The 15298-nt window shown below is 28.3% G+C and overlaps 1 protein-coding gene across 1 annotated transcript; it reads left to right on the top strand.

Moving 5' to 3' along the window:
* The first annotated feature begins 4781 nt into the window (after positions 1-4781).
* LOC145836532 (endoplasmic reticulum chaperone BiP-like) lies at positions 4782-14866 on the top strand. The gene is made up of 11 exons (XM_082944326.1): positions 4782-4900; positions 5437-5531; positions 5916-6112; positions 9730-9920; positions 10565-10719; positions 11304-11539; positions 11968-12205; positions 12584-12751; positions 13257-13516; positions 14201-14372; positions 14703-14866. Exons 1-11 carry the CDS (start codon positions 4782-4784, stop codon positions 14864-14866), a joined length of 1995 nt encoding a protein of 664 aa, XP_082800452.1.
* The last annotated feature ends 432 nt before the right edge of the window (positions 14867-15298 follow it).

Genomic DNA, 15298 nt, shown 5'->3' with positions numbered 1-15298 from the left:
CATGTATGTATAATTTAATTAGTATTTATTACTTGGTTATCTTGTATTAGTTTATCATAAAGTTCTTTTTATTCAAAAAAAATAATGTAAAACTTCTAATAACTTTTTTTTCATGTTAACGCTTACAAGTCACAACGGATTATGTAAAACTCATTTTTGTGGATGAGGAAAAGACAGCTAAAAAGAACTATAGTTATTAATAAACAATTAATTTGTTGTAAAGATTAATTTTGTCTTTTTCAAAAATAAAAACAAAAACAAAACTTAGCTATACTTTATGCTAACTACCAACCATGTTAAAGATTATCAAATTTGAAGATAAAAAACTAACCGTATGTTTATATTTAATAAAATTCATCTTATGAAAGTAATATCTGACTAATTTACAGACCTATAGCCTTTATGTAGATAAAACATTTTGGTCATCAACCGAGATAACATACATTTAATTTAAATGTTGCATATACTATAACTTAAACAAAATAAAGTTTAACAACACCTATAAAAATTTTATACTATATGAAACTTTACTATCAGTTTACGCTCTACTGATAATAAAATACTACTTTTGGCCTTTCCTCTTTTAGATTTTAATGATTAAAATTATGTACGTTTACACTTTTCTGTTGCTAATTCTACAAAAGCCTCTGCAAAAATTTAAATAGTATATAGTTTAAGTAAAGCAGAACCAGATTCAATTTTTTTTAAACTGTATTTAAATTTACAGCAAAAAAAAACATTTACTAAAGCATAATGCAAAATCTAATTTAAAAAGGTTAACCTGTGTTTGTAAAACTACTTCTTACAAAAATATCCACTGTTTTCTGACTGAGTAAATGTTTACTAAATTTTGTTTTAAAAGTTTAAAACAATCTAAAAATGATTAAAAATTGCTATGATGATTGACATACTAATTTTATGTGTCTATGCAAAGAACACTTTTCGTAGCTTAGAAAAAAATGTTTATTCACTCCAATACAGGATTTCTATAGGGCTATGCAGAAATTTAGGTAATCATAAGCAGCAAAAGAGCCAAGGGGTGCTATGAGTTGATAATGAAGAGCAAAATAAAAGTTCTAATGGGTATTTAAGGGTAGTAATGAAACTATTACTAGAATATTAAGCAAAATTTTCAAAATTTTGTCATAAGCTGTGAAAAAAAGGGAGGGGGGCACAAAGCTATAGTTTTTTTAAATATACACTAGACCTTCTGGAGTTAATAATGATGAAGAGCAAAAAGAAAAGTCTCAGGCTTTTCTAGTTGTTTTTTTTAAATATTGCCAAAGGGGCAAAAGCTTTTTATTTCTTTACGACTTATAAAAAAAGATTTGAGAAACCCTGCTTTAATGTAAGTGAAAAAAGTGTGAATTTTTGGTTGGAAACAAAAAAAAAATTACCTGAAAAAAAAAAAATTATAGATAAAAACTTAAAAAACTTTATTTTTCTATTTAAAATCAGAATTTATTACTAAAAGCCCGAAAAAAATTAGGAAAATATTAATATTTATTTTAAACGTTTTTTATTCTGAGATTGTTTAATATTTTAAATTGTTTTGTAAGTAATCTTATTTTTAAAATGCAGCCTTTTAAAATGTAAGTTCTATCAAACATGATAAATTTAAACAAATATTATATTGACTTGAAAAGATTTATCTTTCTTAAACATTAAACTTTCTTATTTAATTTATAATAAAGATATAGCTATTAATATAGTTAGTACAGTTTCAGGAAAACATAAAACAAGCAATTTTGTACTTGTGTTTCTAAAGACTGTTTTTTATTTCAAAAAACTAACTTTAATAAAATTTTTCTTTTAATGTGAGTACGATCAAGAGTTTAAAAAAGTAAACCAAAGCAAACACTGACTGATATATTATAACTCATTATTCAAAATATTAGTTGTAACAAAAATATCAAACAGGGTCTATAAATCTACATTTAATAAATAATTTAATTAGATTATTTATTTAATGCTAACAAATGTACTCGGATAACAAATACATATTCTAATTCAAATATTGTACCAATAAATATTATTACCTAAATGTTTATAATTCACCCGAATTACATTCTAACTAAATATTAGAAATATTTTAAACTAGATTAGAGTAATGTAGCTTGAAATGAAATGGACATTGAGTGAAGAAAATTATTGGTATACAAAAGTTTACTCATAACTTACAAAATTCCAAGATTTAATGTAACAGTCGTTGGTCTATAAAAAGGGACTTTTGTCCTGGAGAAGACATTAAAAGGTATCTGTAGTGTGTGACTTGATAACCAAAAGGTTCTTCGTGCACCGGATCCTAGGACCAAATAATTTGAGCGTTTTTTTATCGTTCAACTAACTTTAGTGTTATACTTCAAATATAAGTGACTCATTATCATAAAAAATGTCTCAGTTTTGACACACTAGACAATATATATATTTAAAAAAAATTTTTTTACCTCCGCTCTTATATCTTCCAGCTGAAATTCAAGCTGGTTAACAAAAACTACTAAAGCATAAATTTTTGGTTAATCGAACAAGCGTTTAATGAGTATTTAGTGTGTAGAACTATTATTCCTCTCGAACCTGGCCTTTTAGAATTAAAGTATGCAAAACAAAAATAAGTAACTTACAAGCTAGATATTTCTCTTATTTTCCCTCTAATTAAGATAAAAAGTGTATGAAGTAAATTAAAAAACAAACTAACTTTAATATTTCATACTATCTTTAGCAAATTTAGATTTGATTCCTGTAGTCTGTGCAAGTCCTAACATTTAGGGAGAAGTAAAATGTGGCAAAGCCTACTAAAAACAACTCTGTAGTGTGTAGCTATTGATATTGGTATGTAATTTGTAGTTCTAAGTTTTATATGCATTTAGTATCATCTAAAAATATAAATTTCATATTTATTAAAATTAACAACGAACGACTAACGTTTTTTGTTTTTATCAATTCATAAAAATGACATTGTTAATAATATTTTATTAGTCACCTAACAAACTAATCTTAAAATTATAATACTTGGAATTTAGTACTCCTTTTTCAACTAGAACGATATTTTTTTCTTGAAAATCATAGTTTAACTTCTATTTTATTAGACTCTTTTCTTTTATCTTCACTTCGCCTATTAGCATGAATCATTATCTATTGTTTTATTGCATTAACTTGGTCTTGATGAGATTGTTGACAACAACAAGACCAACAACACTTGTACTTAAACGATAGATTCGGTGCAGTTACAAAAAAAGGTAATTATATTAAAAATTCTTGAAAATCTAGTGTAATTTTCAAAGTTTGGCTTATCGGACCAGAATTACACACTCGCGAGTCGCAGTTTTAATTTTTGCGGTTCAGATCTTACTTGAATATTGGAAGCATTGACGGTCCGCTCATTTTCACTCCGGCCCGCGGGTCGTACATTTTTTTGTTGTTCTTAAAGCTTAGTTTAAAATTAGAAACAGAAAAGTATTCATATGTTTGTATAGTTTCTTAAGTTTTGAATTACAACCAAAATTCATTAATGTAACTAATAAAAGATCGGTCAAAAATCTTAAAAAGTGTTTATTACTTGAAATGTTTCTAATAGTTATATTTTTTCTTAAATACACAAGTTACATTTTATTTGCATGTAGAATTTTATTTGTTGTTGCTTTATAACTTTTAGTTATAGTTTCTGTTAATTAATTTTTATTAGTACAATATATTAACAAGACACTTAAATATTTTTGTTTTCTTCAGTCGAGTAGTTTACTTTTGGACTAAAAATAGTGTATAAAAAATTTACTAGTTTATGATATAACTTTATTTGTTAAAACCTTTTCGATTAAAATATATTTTATTTTTAGCAAGAATAAATGATAATTTGTTATTAATTTTTTATCAAAATCGCTACCTAAAAAACAGTATAACGTTTCTTACATAGTATTTTGATTTACTTATTAAATTTATAGTATTTAGTTTAAAAAGATCTATACGTTTAAAAATTTTTGAACGACATTAACAAGATTTTAAAGTATATTAGCTAATATTTTTTTGAAAAGTTCAATACCTTATTTATTATTTTGAAATCTTATTACGTCTCAAAATATTGTTAAAACAAAGGTTTTATTATCTAAGGTGATGTCAATAAAAAGTTTGTGCTTTAAATTTTTTCTTTTATCAATATATGTTAAGAACATTTAAAGTAAAAGATATACAGTAACAATTTTAGTTTATCTTTTTTGTTTTAATGCTAATATATGTGTAAAACAAACCTGTTTTAATACAATACCACGTTTTAAAACATAATATAAGCTTTTATAAAAGCAATAAAGCATTTCTTAGTTAAAAACAACATTAAAAATTATTCGTAAAAACTTAAAAACTAGTTTAAAGCATAAACTTTGCAAACGTTTCAAAGTATACTACGAAGCGTTTTTCAACTTTCCTGTTAAAATTGTGTAGGCGAAATATTAAAAACGTATTAGCTTAGCTTCATTTGCTACGTTGGCAGTAATAAGTAGCTTTTTATGAAGACATATTTATGAATCATAACTTTAAAGAGAATTTTGATTTCTATCTTTAAGTTAAAATTTTTAACAGTTTATGCTTAACTGTTTTGTTTGGGAAAACAAAAGTTTCTGTAGAATCTAAAGTGGTGTTTTAGTTTAACATTGTTCTAAATTTAATTATGTAATTTATTTAAAATTTAAGTATTTAGTTTATATGTTTGTATATGTTGCTAAATTACAAGCTAAGGCATTACGAGCATATACATTTAAAGTTTAATTTAACAGAAACGTAAATAGACTGAAATGAATGTTTTATTAACAATATTTCTTTCTTTCGTTCTACTTAATGGAGTAATTGCAAATGATAAAAAAGAAGACTTAGGAACCGTTATAGGTATTGATCTGGGAACTACATATTCATGGTAAGTTAAAAGTTATTAAGTGTATTTTGTTTTGGTCTGTTTTTCTTAGAAGTAAGCTTTGCTAACTTTTAAACACGGTTAATAAGCACTCGTAAGTAAGTTTTGCAGAAAACAACAAAAATATACTGTAAAAACACGTTGAATGAACAAAGAAATTATTAATAAAGACTTTAACATGAGTAATGACTATAGCTTGAAAACAACAACTAGTAATTTCAGCAAAGTTGTTTGTACTATTAAATTATTAACATAGACTTAAACATGAACAGTTTTATTAGATATCTACAGAAAGAGAGCTGTAGTATTTAATATCTATATGTTGCTACTACAACAGTTTTTAACTAGTTTCAAAGTTTTAAAAAGATTTCAGCATACTTGCTTTGTTTTTAGAAAGATATCAGTTTAATTTAGAAACTCATGGTATAACTTAATGTAAAAATGTATACACTACGTAAAACAACATAGAACAACAAAGCTTATACTACTCTTTTATCAATAAATAAAAAAAATAGCGAAAGTTTTATCAATGTAAACAGTGTAGGAGTATACAAAAACGGTCGTGTTGAAATTATAGCAAATTCACAAGGAAACAGAATTACCCCTTCGTATGTTGCTTTTGAAGAACAAACAGGTCAATATTAATTCAATTTATTTAAAAATTATGTTTAATTGTTTTGAAACTAAATAAATAAATAAACTTTTATCTAAAGTTTATGTAAACTAAAGTTTATAAAAAAGAAGTGGGATTGCTATAACACGTTTGTTTATAAAAAAATACAAACTATGAAAGTAAAAAGTACATAAGCTTTTTAAAACACCAAAAAGTTTCACCTTTATTTTAACGAAATAGAATATAAACATTTAAAAAAAAAAGATAATAAAAAGTATTATAATAAGTATTAAAAAAAATGTACGTTTCTCTTATAACACTTAAATGTATATAAATCTAAAATAAAAATGATTCTATGAAAAGTAAAACTATTGAACAACTATGTATATTTTTTCAACCAATCAGGTGAGAGATTGATCGGTGACGCGGCAAAGAATCAACTGACGGGAAATCCCCTAAACACTGTTTTTGACGCTAAGCGGATGATCGGAAGAAAATGGGGGGATACCCAAATTAAAGAAGACATGAAATATTTTCCTTTCAAGGTGAGGGAACACCGCGGAAAGCCTCACATACAAGTGAAAGTTAAAGGAAACGACAAAGTAAGAATTTTAATGTTTATATCAGTATGATAATGTTTGTAAACTTTTTTTTTAGACTCAAAAAAATAGGTTTTAAAATATAAAAACTTATCAAAAGTTGTGTAATAGGTCTATTTAAAAAAAATCTAAACGCTTTAAAACAAACTCATAACAACGTAGTTAATATTATAGGTCAGATTTTCCCAAAGTGGGCCATAAGCTACAAAAGGGCTAAAAATGGGACTGTGATTAGTTAAGGGTGGGGGGGGCAACAAGGCTACAATTTAAAAGTTACTTTATGATGATGAAGAACAAAAAAATATTTTTAGGCGTATTTAAGGTTAGCTTTTTAAGAAATCTTATTGTGGGGGGGGGGGGGGGGGGCACAGCTTTTTAAAATTTTTCAAAGGGTCCTTTTGATAAAGTTTTAGAAAACCCGGTTCAGATAGTTCTTAAACTGTGATTTCTTTAACATACAAATAACAGTAGTCTTAATTGCAATACAAAAGTTTTTCAGGTTTAAAAAAAATTGTTTATGATTATCGTTCAGTTTTTTATGACCTCATAAGCTTTTAATAAAACTGTTACTGTAAAGGAACTTTTTAGTAAGGCAAAAAAAATTAAACTTAACTATATAATAATCACAATTATTTGGTTTCATTTCAAACAAATTTACTCAACTTACGAAACGCCTACATCGTAGTTTAAGTAAACTTATAAGCTTAAAAAGATGTTAAAAATATAAGAAACTATTGTTGTATTTTATGGTTTAAAACTTTTTGCAGTCAATTTCAACAATACAGCAAGGCCCCTAATAATAGTTGAGCCACCTTCAATTGACACAAAGTGACAATGGCAGCATATGAAAAGCTGAATTTTAATTATTCAACTAAGAACATTCCTTTATGCAATAAGATAGAATACAAAATAAAGTTAATGGAAAAAATTAGAAGTTTCTGTAGACGAATTAGAATCAAACTTTACTTCTGCACCAATGATGAAGATAGCACAGACATGATAGAAAATAAAGAGACATATGGTTTCAAATCAAAATTCACACCTAAGCAACCTGAAGAACTCAAGAATTTTGAAAATGAAATGTTCGATCTAATTAATCAAGTTAAATTTAGAAAATCTAAAGACAAATTCCAACAAGAGCTTCAAAAAGACTTAAGACAAATAGGCAAAACCAAAAGCCTAATAGTACCAGCCGACAAGACAAACAACTACTACAAGATTCCTAAATTAGAATACGACAGCCTATTACTAAAATCGATCCGAAAATCATATAAAAAAAGTGACAAAACAGTTATGAATGAGATAAATAAAGAAGCCAAAGAAATAGTAACAAATCTAAAACTTGAAAAGAAATTAGTAAACCACTTACCTAAGCAACAATGCTATATAACGCTAAAAGACCACAAAAAGGATTTCGCCAGCAATCCCAAAACAAGATTAATAAATCCTAGCTATTCAGACATAGGTCAAATTAGCAAATGTATAATTGACAGAATCAACAATGTATTAAGAAAATCAACCAAATACCTACAGTGGCGAAGTTCCCAAGAAGTCTTAAACTGGTACAAAAAACTAAAAAAACACAAATACAAGTTCATGAAGTTTGACATTGTGGAGTTTTACCCATCTATATCAGAAAAGCTATTAAGTAAAGCCTTAGCTTTTGCAAAAGAAAGTACAAAAGTAAGCGAACAAGAAATTAAGATCATCTTAAACGCATCTAAATCTGTATTACATAACAAAGAAGAAGTATGGGTAAAAAGAAAGAGTAACACAGAAGAGAATGAACTTTTCGACATCACCATGGGAGGTAAACATGGAGCGGAAATATGCGAACTAGTAGGTCTCTATATACTACATAAACTCAGGAATGCGCTCCCAAACCTAACAACAGGATTGTACCGCGACGATGGCTTAATGGTCATAGAAAAAAACAAAAGTAATGTTGATATAGAGAAAATTAAAAAATCCATGCAAAACATATCAAAAGAAATGGGAATAAAGTTAGATATTGAAAATCCTTCACGTAAAATTAACTATCTAGACTTAAGCTTCAATTTATACAACCACACATTCCAACCATATAGAAAAGAAAACAGCAAAATTATATATATTAATTCAAAGTCCAACCACCCTCCAGCAATACTGAAACAAATCCCAAAAATGATAGAAGAAAGACTTTCCAAAAATTCTAGCAATGGAAATCTATTCAATGAAATAAGTAAAGATTACAATGACGCAATAAAGTTAAGTGGCTATAATTACAAAATAAAGTTCAAAGATGAAGATGATGAAAAGAAACAGCCTAGAAAAAGAAAAAGAAAAATAATATGGTTTAATCCACCATACTGCAAATCAATAAAAACAAACATTGGCAAGAAATTTCTCCAAATAATAAACAAATACTTCGGAGTAGACAGTAAATTCAAAAAATACTTGAATAAGAACAACATCAAATTAAGTTACAGCTGTTTGCCAAACATTGAGACAATCATAAAGAATCATAACAAGAAGCTCACAAACTGCAACAAGAATGATGAAGATGAAACATGTAACTGTAGAAACAAAGAGAAATGTCCTTTGAAAGGCGGTAACTGTAGAGCAAGAAATGTCATATACCAAGCCACAGTAAAAACTGACAATGCAACTAAATCATATATTGGTCTAAGCGCCAACCAATTTAAAAAAAGAGTGGCAACCCACAGGACGACAATAAATAGCAACCCAGAAGATAAAAATTATATTCAATACAAACAAGCAACTGAGCTATCAAAATACATCCACACATTGAAGAACGAAAATAAGAATTATGAATTGACTTGGACAATACTGGAAAAAGAATATGAATCAAGACCGAGAATCGAGACGTGCAGGTTGTGCTTGAAAGAAGCATTAAAGATCCTACAAGCAGATAAGAACTGTATTAACAAAAGATCAGAAGTAATGAGCTCTTGCAGGCACAGAAACAAATTTTTATTATTCTATTGGAATGAGTCTAAAACCTAATAATTTAAATATTTTTAGCATTTTAATCATCCGTTAGTTTTTTCAGAATTTTGTTAAGAATTTGTTGTGTTTCCGTTTATATTACTGCATTTAGTTTTTTAATTTCTTTTATTTTTATTTATTAATTAATACCAATATTTAGTTCACCTAATTATGCATTTTTCATTAAAATTTGAATAGTTAATGTTTATTTATTTTTTACGCATCAATGAGTTCAGATTCACATTACTGCCAATGTCTAAATGTTATTTACTGTTTTGAAATTATTTGAAAAGGTCGGCTAAGGCCCACCGAAACCGGTAATAAACCAAAGCAGTGTTTAAACATTTGTTTTCATTATATGGTTTAAAACATAGAAACACTGACTTTTATTTTAAATTAGTTACATATATAGAATTTTTAGTTTAAAAAGTCGTTTTAAATAAAAAAAACTTTTTTATTTAAAACGATTTCGATAAAGACAAAAAAATCATGAAGAACAACACACAACCAAGGGAAGATTTGAGATACTTAAAACTAAAATATTCTTACTGTAGTTTTTAAAGTGTATGCCGTGTTACTTACAGTCTATTTAACTTGTGTATAACAACCAATAGCACTATTCACTTTTCTAGTTGTTTTCCGCCGAGGAGATAAGTGGCATGGTGTTGAGCAAGATGAAGCAGACAGCTGAGGACTACCTCGGGAAGAAAGTGACTCACGCGGTCGTAACAGTTCCCGCCTACTTCACTGATGCTCAGAGGCAGGCCACCAAGGATGCCGCCACCATATCAGGACTGAAGGTTCTCAGGATCATCAATGAACCGTTCGTTTGCTAATTGTAAGCAGTATAATCCATAAAACTATAGATAGCAGTTTCAAAACATAAATTCATAAAAAACTTTAACAAGGCATAATTTTATGTTTTAACGTAAACATTGAATGTTATATTTTTTTAATCTTGTTTTTTTTATATTTGGACTCTAAACCACTAGTCTTAGTTTTTGACCACAACTTGTTTCTAGAAATTCAAAGTTTTAAACTTCAGTTTTATTGCAAAAAAAAAAAACGTGAAAATAATAAGTAATTAATATTTTTTGTTGAACTAAAATTATCTATAATTTTAAACAAGTTTGTTTAAAAATTATTTTAAAATATTCGGTTGTGAAGTTTATATATTAAGTTTTTATACCTGCTACAAACTGTTCTGAGCAAACTAATCTATTAAAAACACACAATGCTTTCACTAAAAATATGCCACCAAGCCACATACTCTTTTCTAAAATGTTAGATTTCTTGAGTTAAGATAAAAGTGTCTACAATTTCAAGATCAGATCATTTAAACACAAAATTTTTGATTAAAACTATGTTTGCTTATAAAAAGTCATTTGCCGTCAAAATATATAAAAAAATTCCCAAAAAAAAACTTGTTGTTTCACTGCGTTATAAAACTTAAACTTACAACCACAGAACAGCTGCTGCGATCGCATACGGGTTGGACAAAAAGGAAGGAGAAAAGAGTATCTTGGTGTTCGATCTTGGAGGAGGAACTTTTGACGTTTCGCTGCTCACAATTGACAACGGAGTGTTTGAGGTCATCGCCACAAACGGAGACACCCATCTCGGTTAAATATTTTAATATTAAAATACTGAAATGATAAAACTAGTTCTGGAATCTTTGTTTTTTGTTTCGACGATTTCTCGCTAAAGTGAAATATATATAGAAAAAAAACTCGTAGAAAAAATACAAATGTTTTATAATAACTTTTTACTTTTTTTTTTATACAGTGTATAGTATAAAAACTTTCATTACTAATTACAAACAGCACCTAGTAAAAGTACTTAAACTCCATTATCAGCTGACGAAACAAAAGTAACAAAAACTTTTACAAAATAGTATTGGCAAAGAAGTAGTTTACTATCAATGAGAAAAACGTTTTTTTGTTAAAATAGGTTTAATAAAACATTTTTTCGTCATCTTCAGTTTTATAAACTAAATACCGCTATCGAGATATAACTAAAGTATGGGCATTTAAACATATTAACTTAAGAAAACCTTTATAATAGAAATATTTAAGCTATATAAAAACTATCTATAAAGTAAAAACTAATTCACGAGTTTAAAAATAATAAGAATATACTATTGAAACCATAAGTAACAACAGCATTTAGCTTTATTTGTAACCTTAAGTTCAAATCAACCAATCAGGTGGCGAGGATTTCGACCAGCGGGTGATCGAGCACCTGATGAAGGTTTACGAGAAGAAGCGGGGAGTTGACGTCAGAGGTGACGTGAGAGCGGTACAGAAGTTGAGGAGGGAGGCGGAGAAGGCGAAGAGGGCGCTGTCGAGCGAACACTCGACCAGGGTGGAAATAGAGAGCTTTCATCAGGGACGAGATTTCAGCGAGGTGCTCACCAGGGCCAAGTTTGAGGAACTCAACAGTGTTAGTTGTACATTTTGTTCTCATCAGTTTTGCTTCAGTTTTTACTTTTAATAATTTACAGTTAATGCGTGCAATGTACACTTCTATAATCTGCTTAGTATTAAGTTAACCAAAAATTTCGATAGTTAATTTGTAAATATTTTTTTTGTTTTTATTTAATTTTTACTAAAGTGATTTTAAATGAAAAAGATAATATAGTCAAAGTTTTATAACAAACTGTTTTTAAACATTAACTTTGAATTTTTCATTGAAAAAATAAAGACAAGCAAGATGAAGTTTGGTTTAAACAATATTAATCAATATGGTACTGGCTTTTACGGAGCTTTTTTTGCAACTAAAAAGTTTGAAATTTATGTTTCATTTTTAACAATATTTTTTTTCTAATAAAACACAATGCGTTGTAACAAACAGTTTTCAACTATTTCTAGGATCTTTTCAAATCAACCCTCAAGCCTGTCACCAAAGTGCTCAAGGACGCGGGTCTGGACAAGAAAGATGTCGACGAAGTCGTCCTTGTGGGTGGGTCAACCAGAATACCCAAGGTTCAGAAGCTCGTTCAGAGTTTCTTCGACGGGAAACTCCCGAACACGGGAATAAATCCGGACGAGGCGGTGGCGTACGGAGCCGCGGTCCAGGCTGGGGTTTTGGGAGGAAAATCAACTGCAAGTTTGATCATTTTGATGTTTCGATACAACTTAATTCTTAGTCTATTATTCACTTTATAAGCATAAAATCAAAAAGTGCACGTTTGGTTTAAAACAAAATAAGTATTAGTCTCTTTTTTAGTAAACAGTTTTATTATTAACCACACTTTTTTTTATCCCTAGCTTTTTTTTCAAATAATTAAAACAGCTTTAGTATCCTAAAAAGATTCAAAATTGATTTGGATATAAATTTTTTTTTTGCAACTAAAATATACTAACTTAAAACATTTTAGTTTCAAAAGAAGCAAAGTAATAATTTTTTTTTCAATAAATTGAAATAAAACAAAAAGTAGGTAGTTTCAAAAAATAGAACATGTTTTTATATATGAAATAAACGCAGCAAACCTCGTGTTATTGGATGTTTGCCCGCTGACATTAGGAATAGAAACAGTTGGAGGTGTGATGTCGAAATTAATATCGAGAAATTCAGTCGTGCCTACAAAGAAAACTGACATGTACTCGACTGCCGATGATAATCAAGATATTGTCACCATTTCTGTGTACGAGGGTAAATGTTCGTTTTATTATTTCAAGAATAAATAAGTAGTACCTAAAGCGTTTAAGGGTTAAACTTATACTAGATTGGGGCCACAAAATTACTTTTATAGCAAATTAAGTCAAATATGTTTTACCAATTTGCTTAATTTCGTTAGATCAGCGACTAAATTTATTAAAAAAATACTTTTTTTTGTACGGTGTATTTTAACTTAGTTAAAGCAAAGCTGTTTTAGTCAATTTGTTTTACTTTGGGTATGTCTTCCTACAACTTATATATATTTTTTTAAATCTAAGCTTTGTATACCAAAAACAGTATTTTTCGGTTGAAGAAAAAGTTTTGTTTACTTAAAAATTATCTTAAATACTTCGTAACCTAAACAGATCTTTTTCATCTTAATAACTTTAAAAACTTTTCAATTTTGAACAATTTTTTTCAAAGAAGGTTCAAAATAGTTTAAAAGAAACAAAACTTAATAACATTCAACACTAACTAACACATAATATAATAACGTCAGGTGAGAGAGCGCTCGTGAAGGACAACCACCTCCTCGGCAAGTTCGATCTCACGGGAATCCCCCTCGCCAAAAGGGGAGTCCCGCAGATCGAGGTGACGTTCGAGATCGACGTGAACGGGCTGCTGAGGGTGCAGGCGGTGGAGAGGGGCACGGGAAGGAGCGAGAAGATCACAATCGAGAAGGACGCGGGAAGGCTGAGCAAGGAGGAGGTCGAGAGGATGGTGAGGGAAGCGGAGAAGTTCAAGGAGGAAGATGATCAGGTTTGTGACGTCATAACAAGTTTAGCCTAAAGTTTAACTAAAGTTTAAGAAGTTTAATAATAACTTCGAAATAAGTTATGTAAACTTACTTTAGTAATTTAATGCTTGAAATTTAAGGTTTCTTCTTTAAAGCTGCACATGTTCCTTAATTAGAACTGAGTAAACCATACATCTTAAAACATAGTTATTACAGACCCAAACTGAAAAAAACATTTACTAGCTTAACTTGTTAGTTTTTAATTTTCTAAACTTATGATTTAGTATTGTTATGATTCACTTATATTTTAGTTTTATTTTTGAAAACAATAGTATTTAACAAACGAACATGGTTTGAATGACCTAGATATGTAAGTAAAGTAAAAGCACTTTTTAAAGTAAATACTTTATTACTATGACTTTTAATTTAACTTTTGACAGATCTACAAGACTAAAATACACAATTACATTTTAAACACAATAGCTCTACCATAATTCTTCATTTCACTTAACCTGCAAAAACTGTTTTAGTTTTAACTTGTATAAATAACTTAGTTTAAAGGATCACAAGTTTAAGACAGTAGTTCGTTTTACTTAACCAGATTACCAGTAACAAACGTATTAATCAACTTTGCATAATATTAAAACTTTTATAATGATTTTAAATCTTATACTTACAAAAGAAAAAAAAACAAAAAAATATTTTAGGTGAGACAGAGAGTTAAAGCAAGAAATGAGTTGGAGATGTTCGCTTACAACTTGAAAGATCAGATTAGTAGCAAAGACAAACTTGGAAGCAAGATCAGTAAAGAAGACAAGAAGAAAATTGAAAGGGCAATCACAAAAACTTTAGACTGGATAAATAGCAACGAGTCTGCAGGTAGTGAATACAAGTTTTACATTACCAATTTAGATTTATGTTTGTTTTCAAGAAAATCACTTTTTAAAAGTATTACTTGCCTTTACTTAGGAAAAAATAATAACATTTCCTAGTTAATAAAACAGTGACAGTTTAAGATTTTAGATTTAAATTTACTGGTTAATGATGTAGAGGTTTTATTATAAAGAAGTTAAGCTTTTAGTTAAAATATAGTTACTCATATAACAATTGAACTTGAAAACAAACAATAACACAATCTAATCATCAATAAAAACACTTTAACTCGCTTTACACAAACAATCCTATTTAAAACTTAACTTTGTTTTCCAGGAAAAGCTGAATGCGACAAGCAAAAAGAAAAATTGGAGGATGTGAGCACCCCAATAATAAACAAAATGTACGAAGACGATGAGAAAAAGAAAGAGAGGAAGGGAGAAAAGAAAAAAGAGGAAGAAAATGAAGACGATGAAGCTGAAGTCAAAGATGAACTTTAATTTTTCTAATAATTGATATCAATTAGTTTCTACTTTTAGTCGGTTACTTTTAGGTTATATTATTTTTCATTTCTTTATTTTCGCTTCAAGTTTACTATACCATACAATATAAAATTATTTAAGTTGTTTGCTTTTACAATATAACTTAGATGTATTTACATAAAATATTCTACATAAATACCTTTTCTAATTTATTCTTTCATAAATAACATCAGTAGTTTTGATTATAATTTACACAGAACCTAAGGATATAAATAGTTTGTTGGTTCAAAACTAGGCTTTTAATGACTGTATTTAGCTAATCTTAAAAAAAATAAAACCAACCTCAGTCTACCGAAGGCTTGTGGTCTGATAGTCAAATTGATATAATCAAACCTTATGTAAAATTTGAGCTTGTCTCACGACATACTTAAGTCTAGGCTCAGGCTTTGT

The sequence above is a fragment of the Thalia democratica genome, chromosome 5 (assembly GCF_965202585.1).
Source record: "Thalia democratica chromosome 5, ktThaDemo2.hap1.1, whole genome shotgun sequence".
Lineage (NCBI taxonomy): Eukaryota > Metazoa > Chordata > Thaliacea > Salpida > Salpidae > Thalia > Thalia democratica.
Note: the sequence above shows the minus strand (reverse complement) of the source record. Positions and strands in the feature narration are given on the sequence as shown.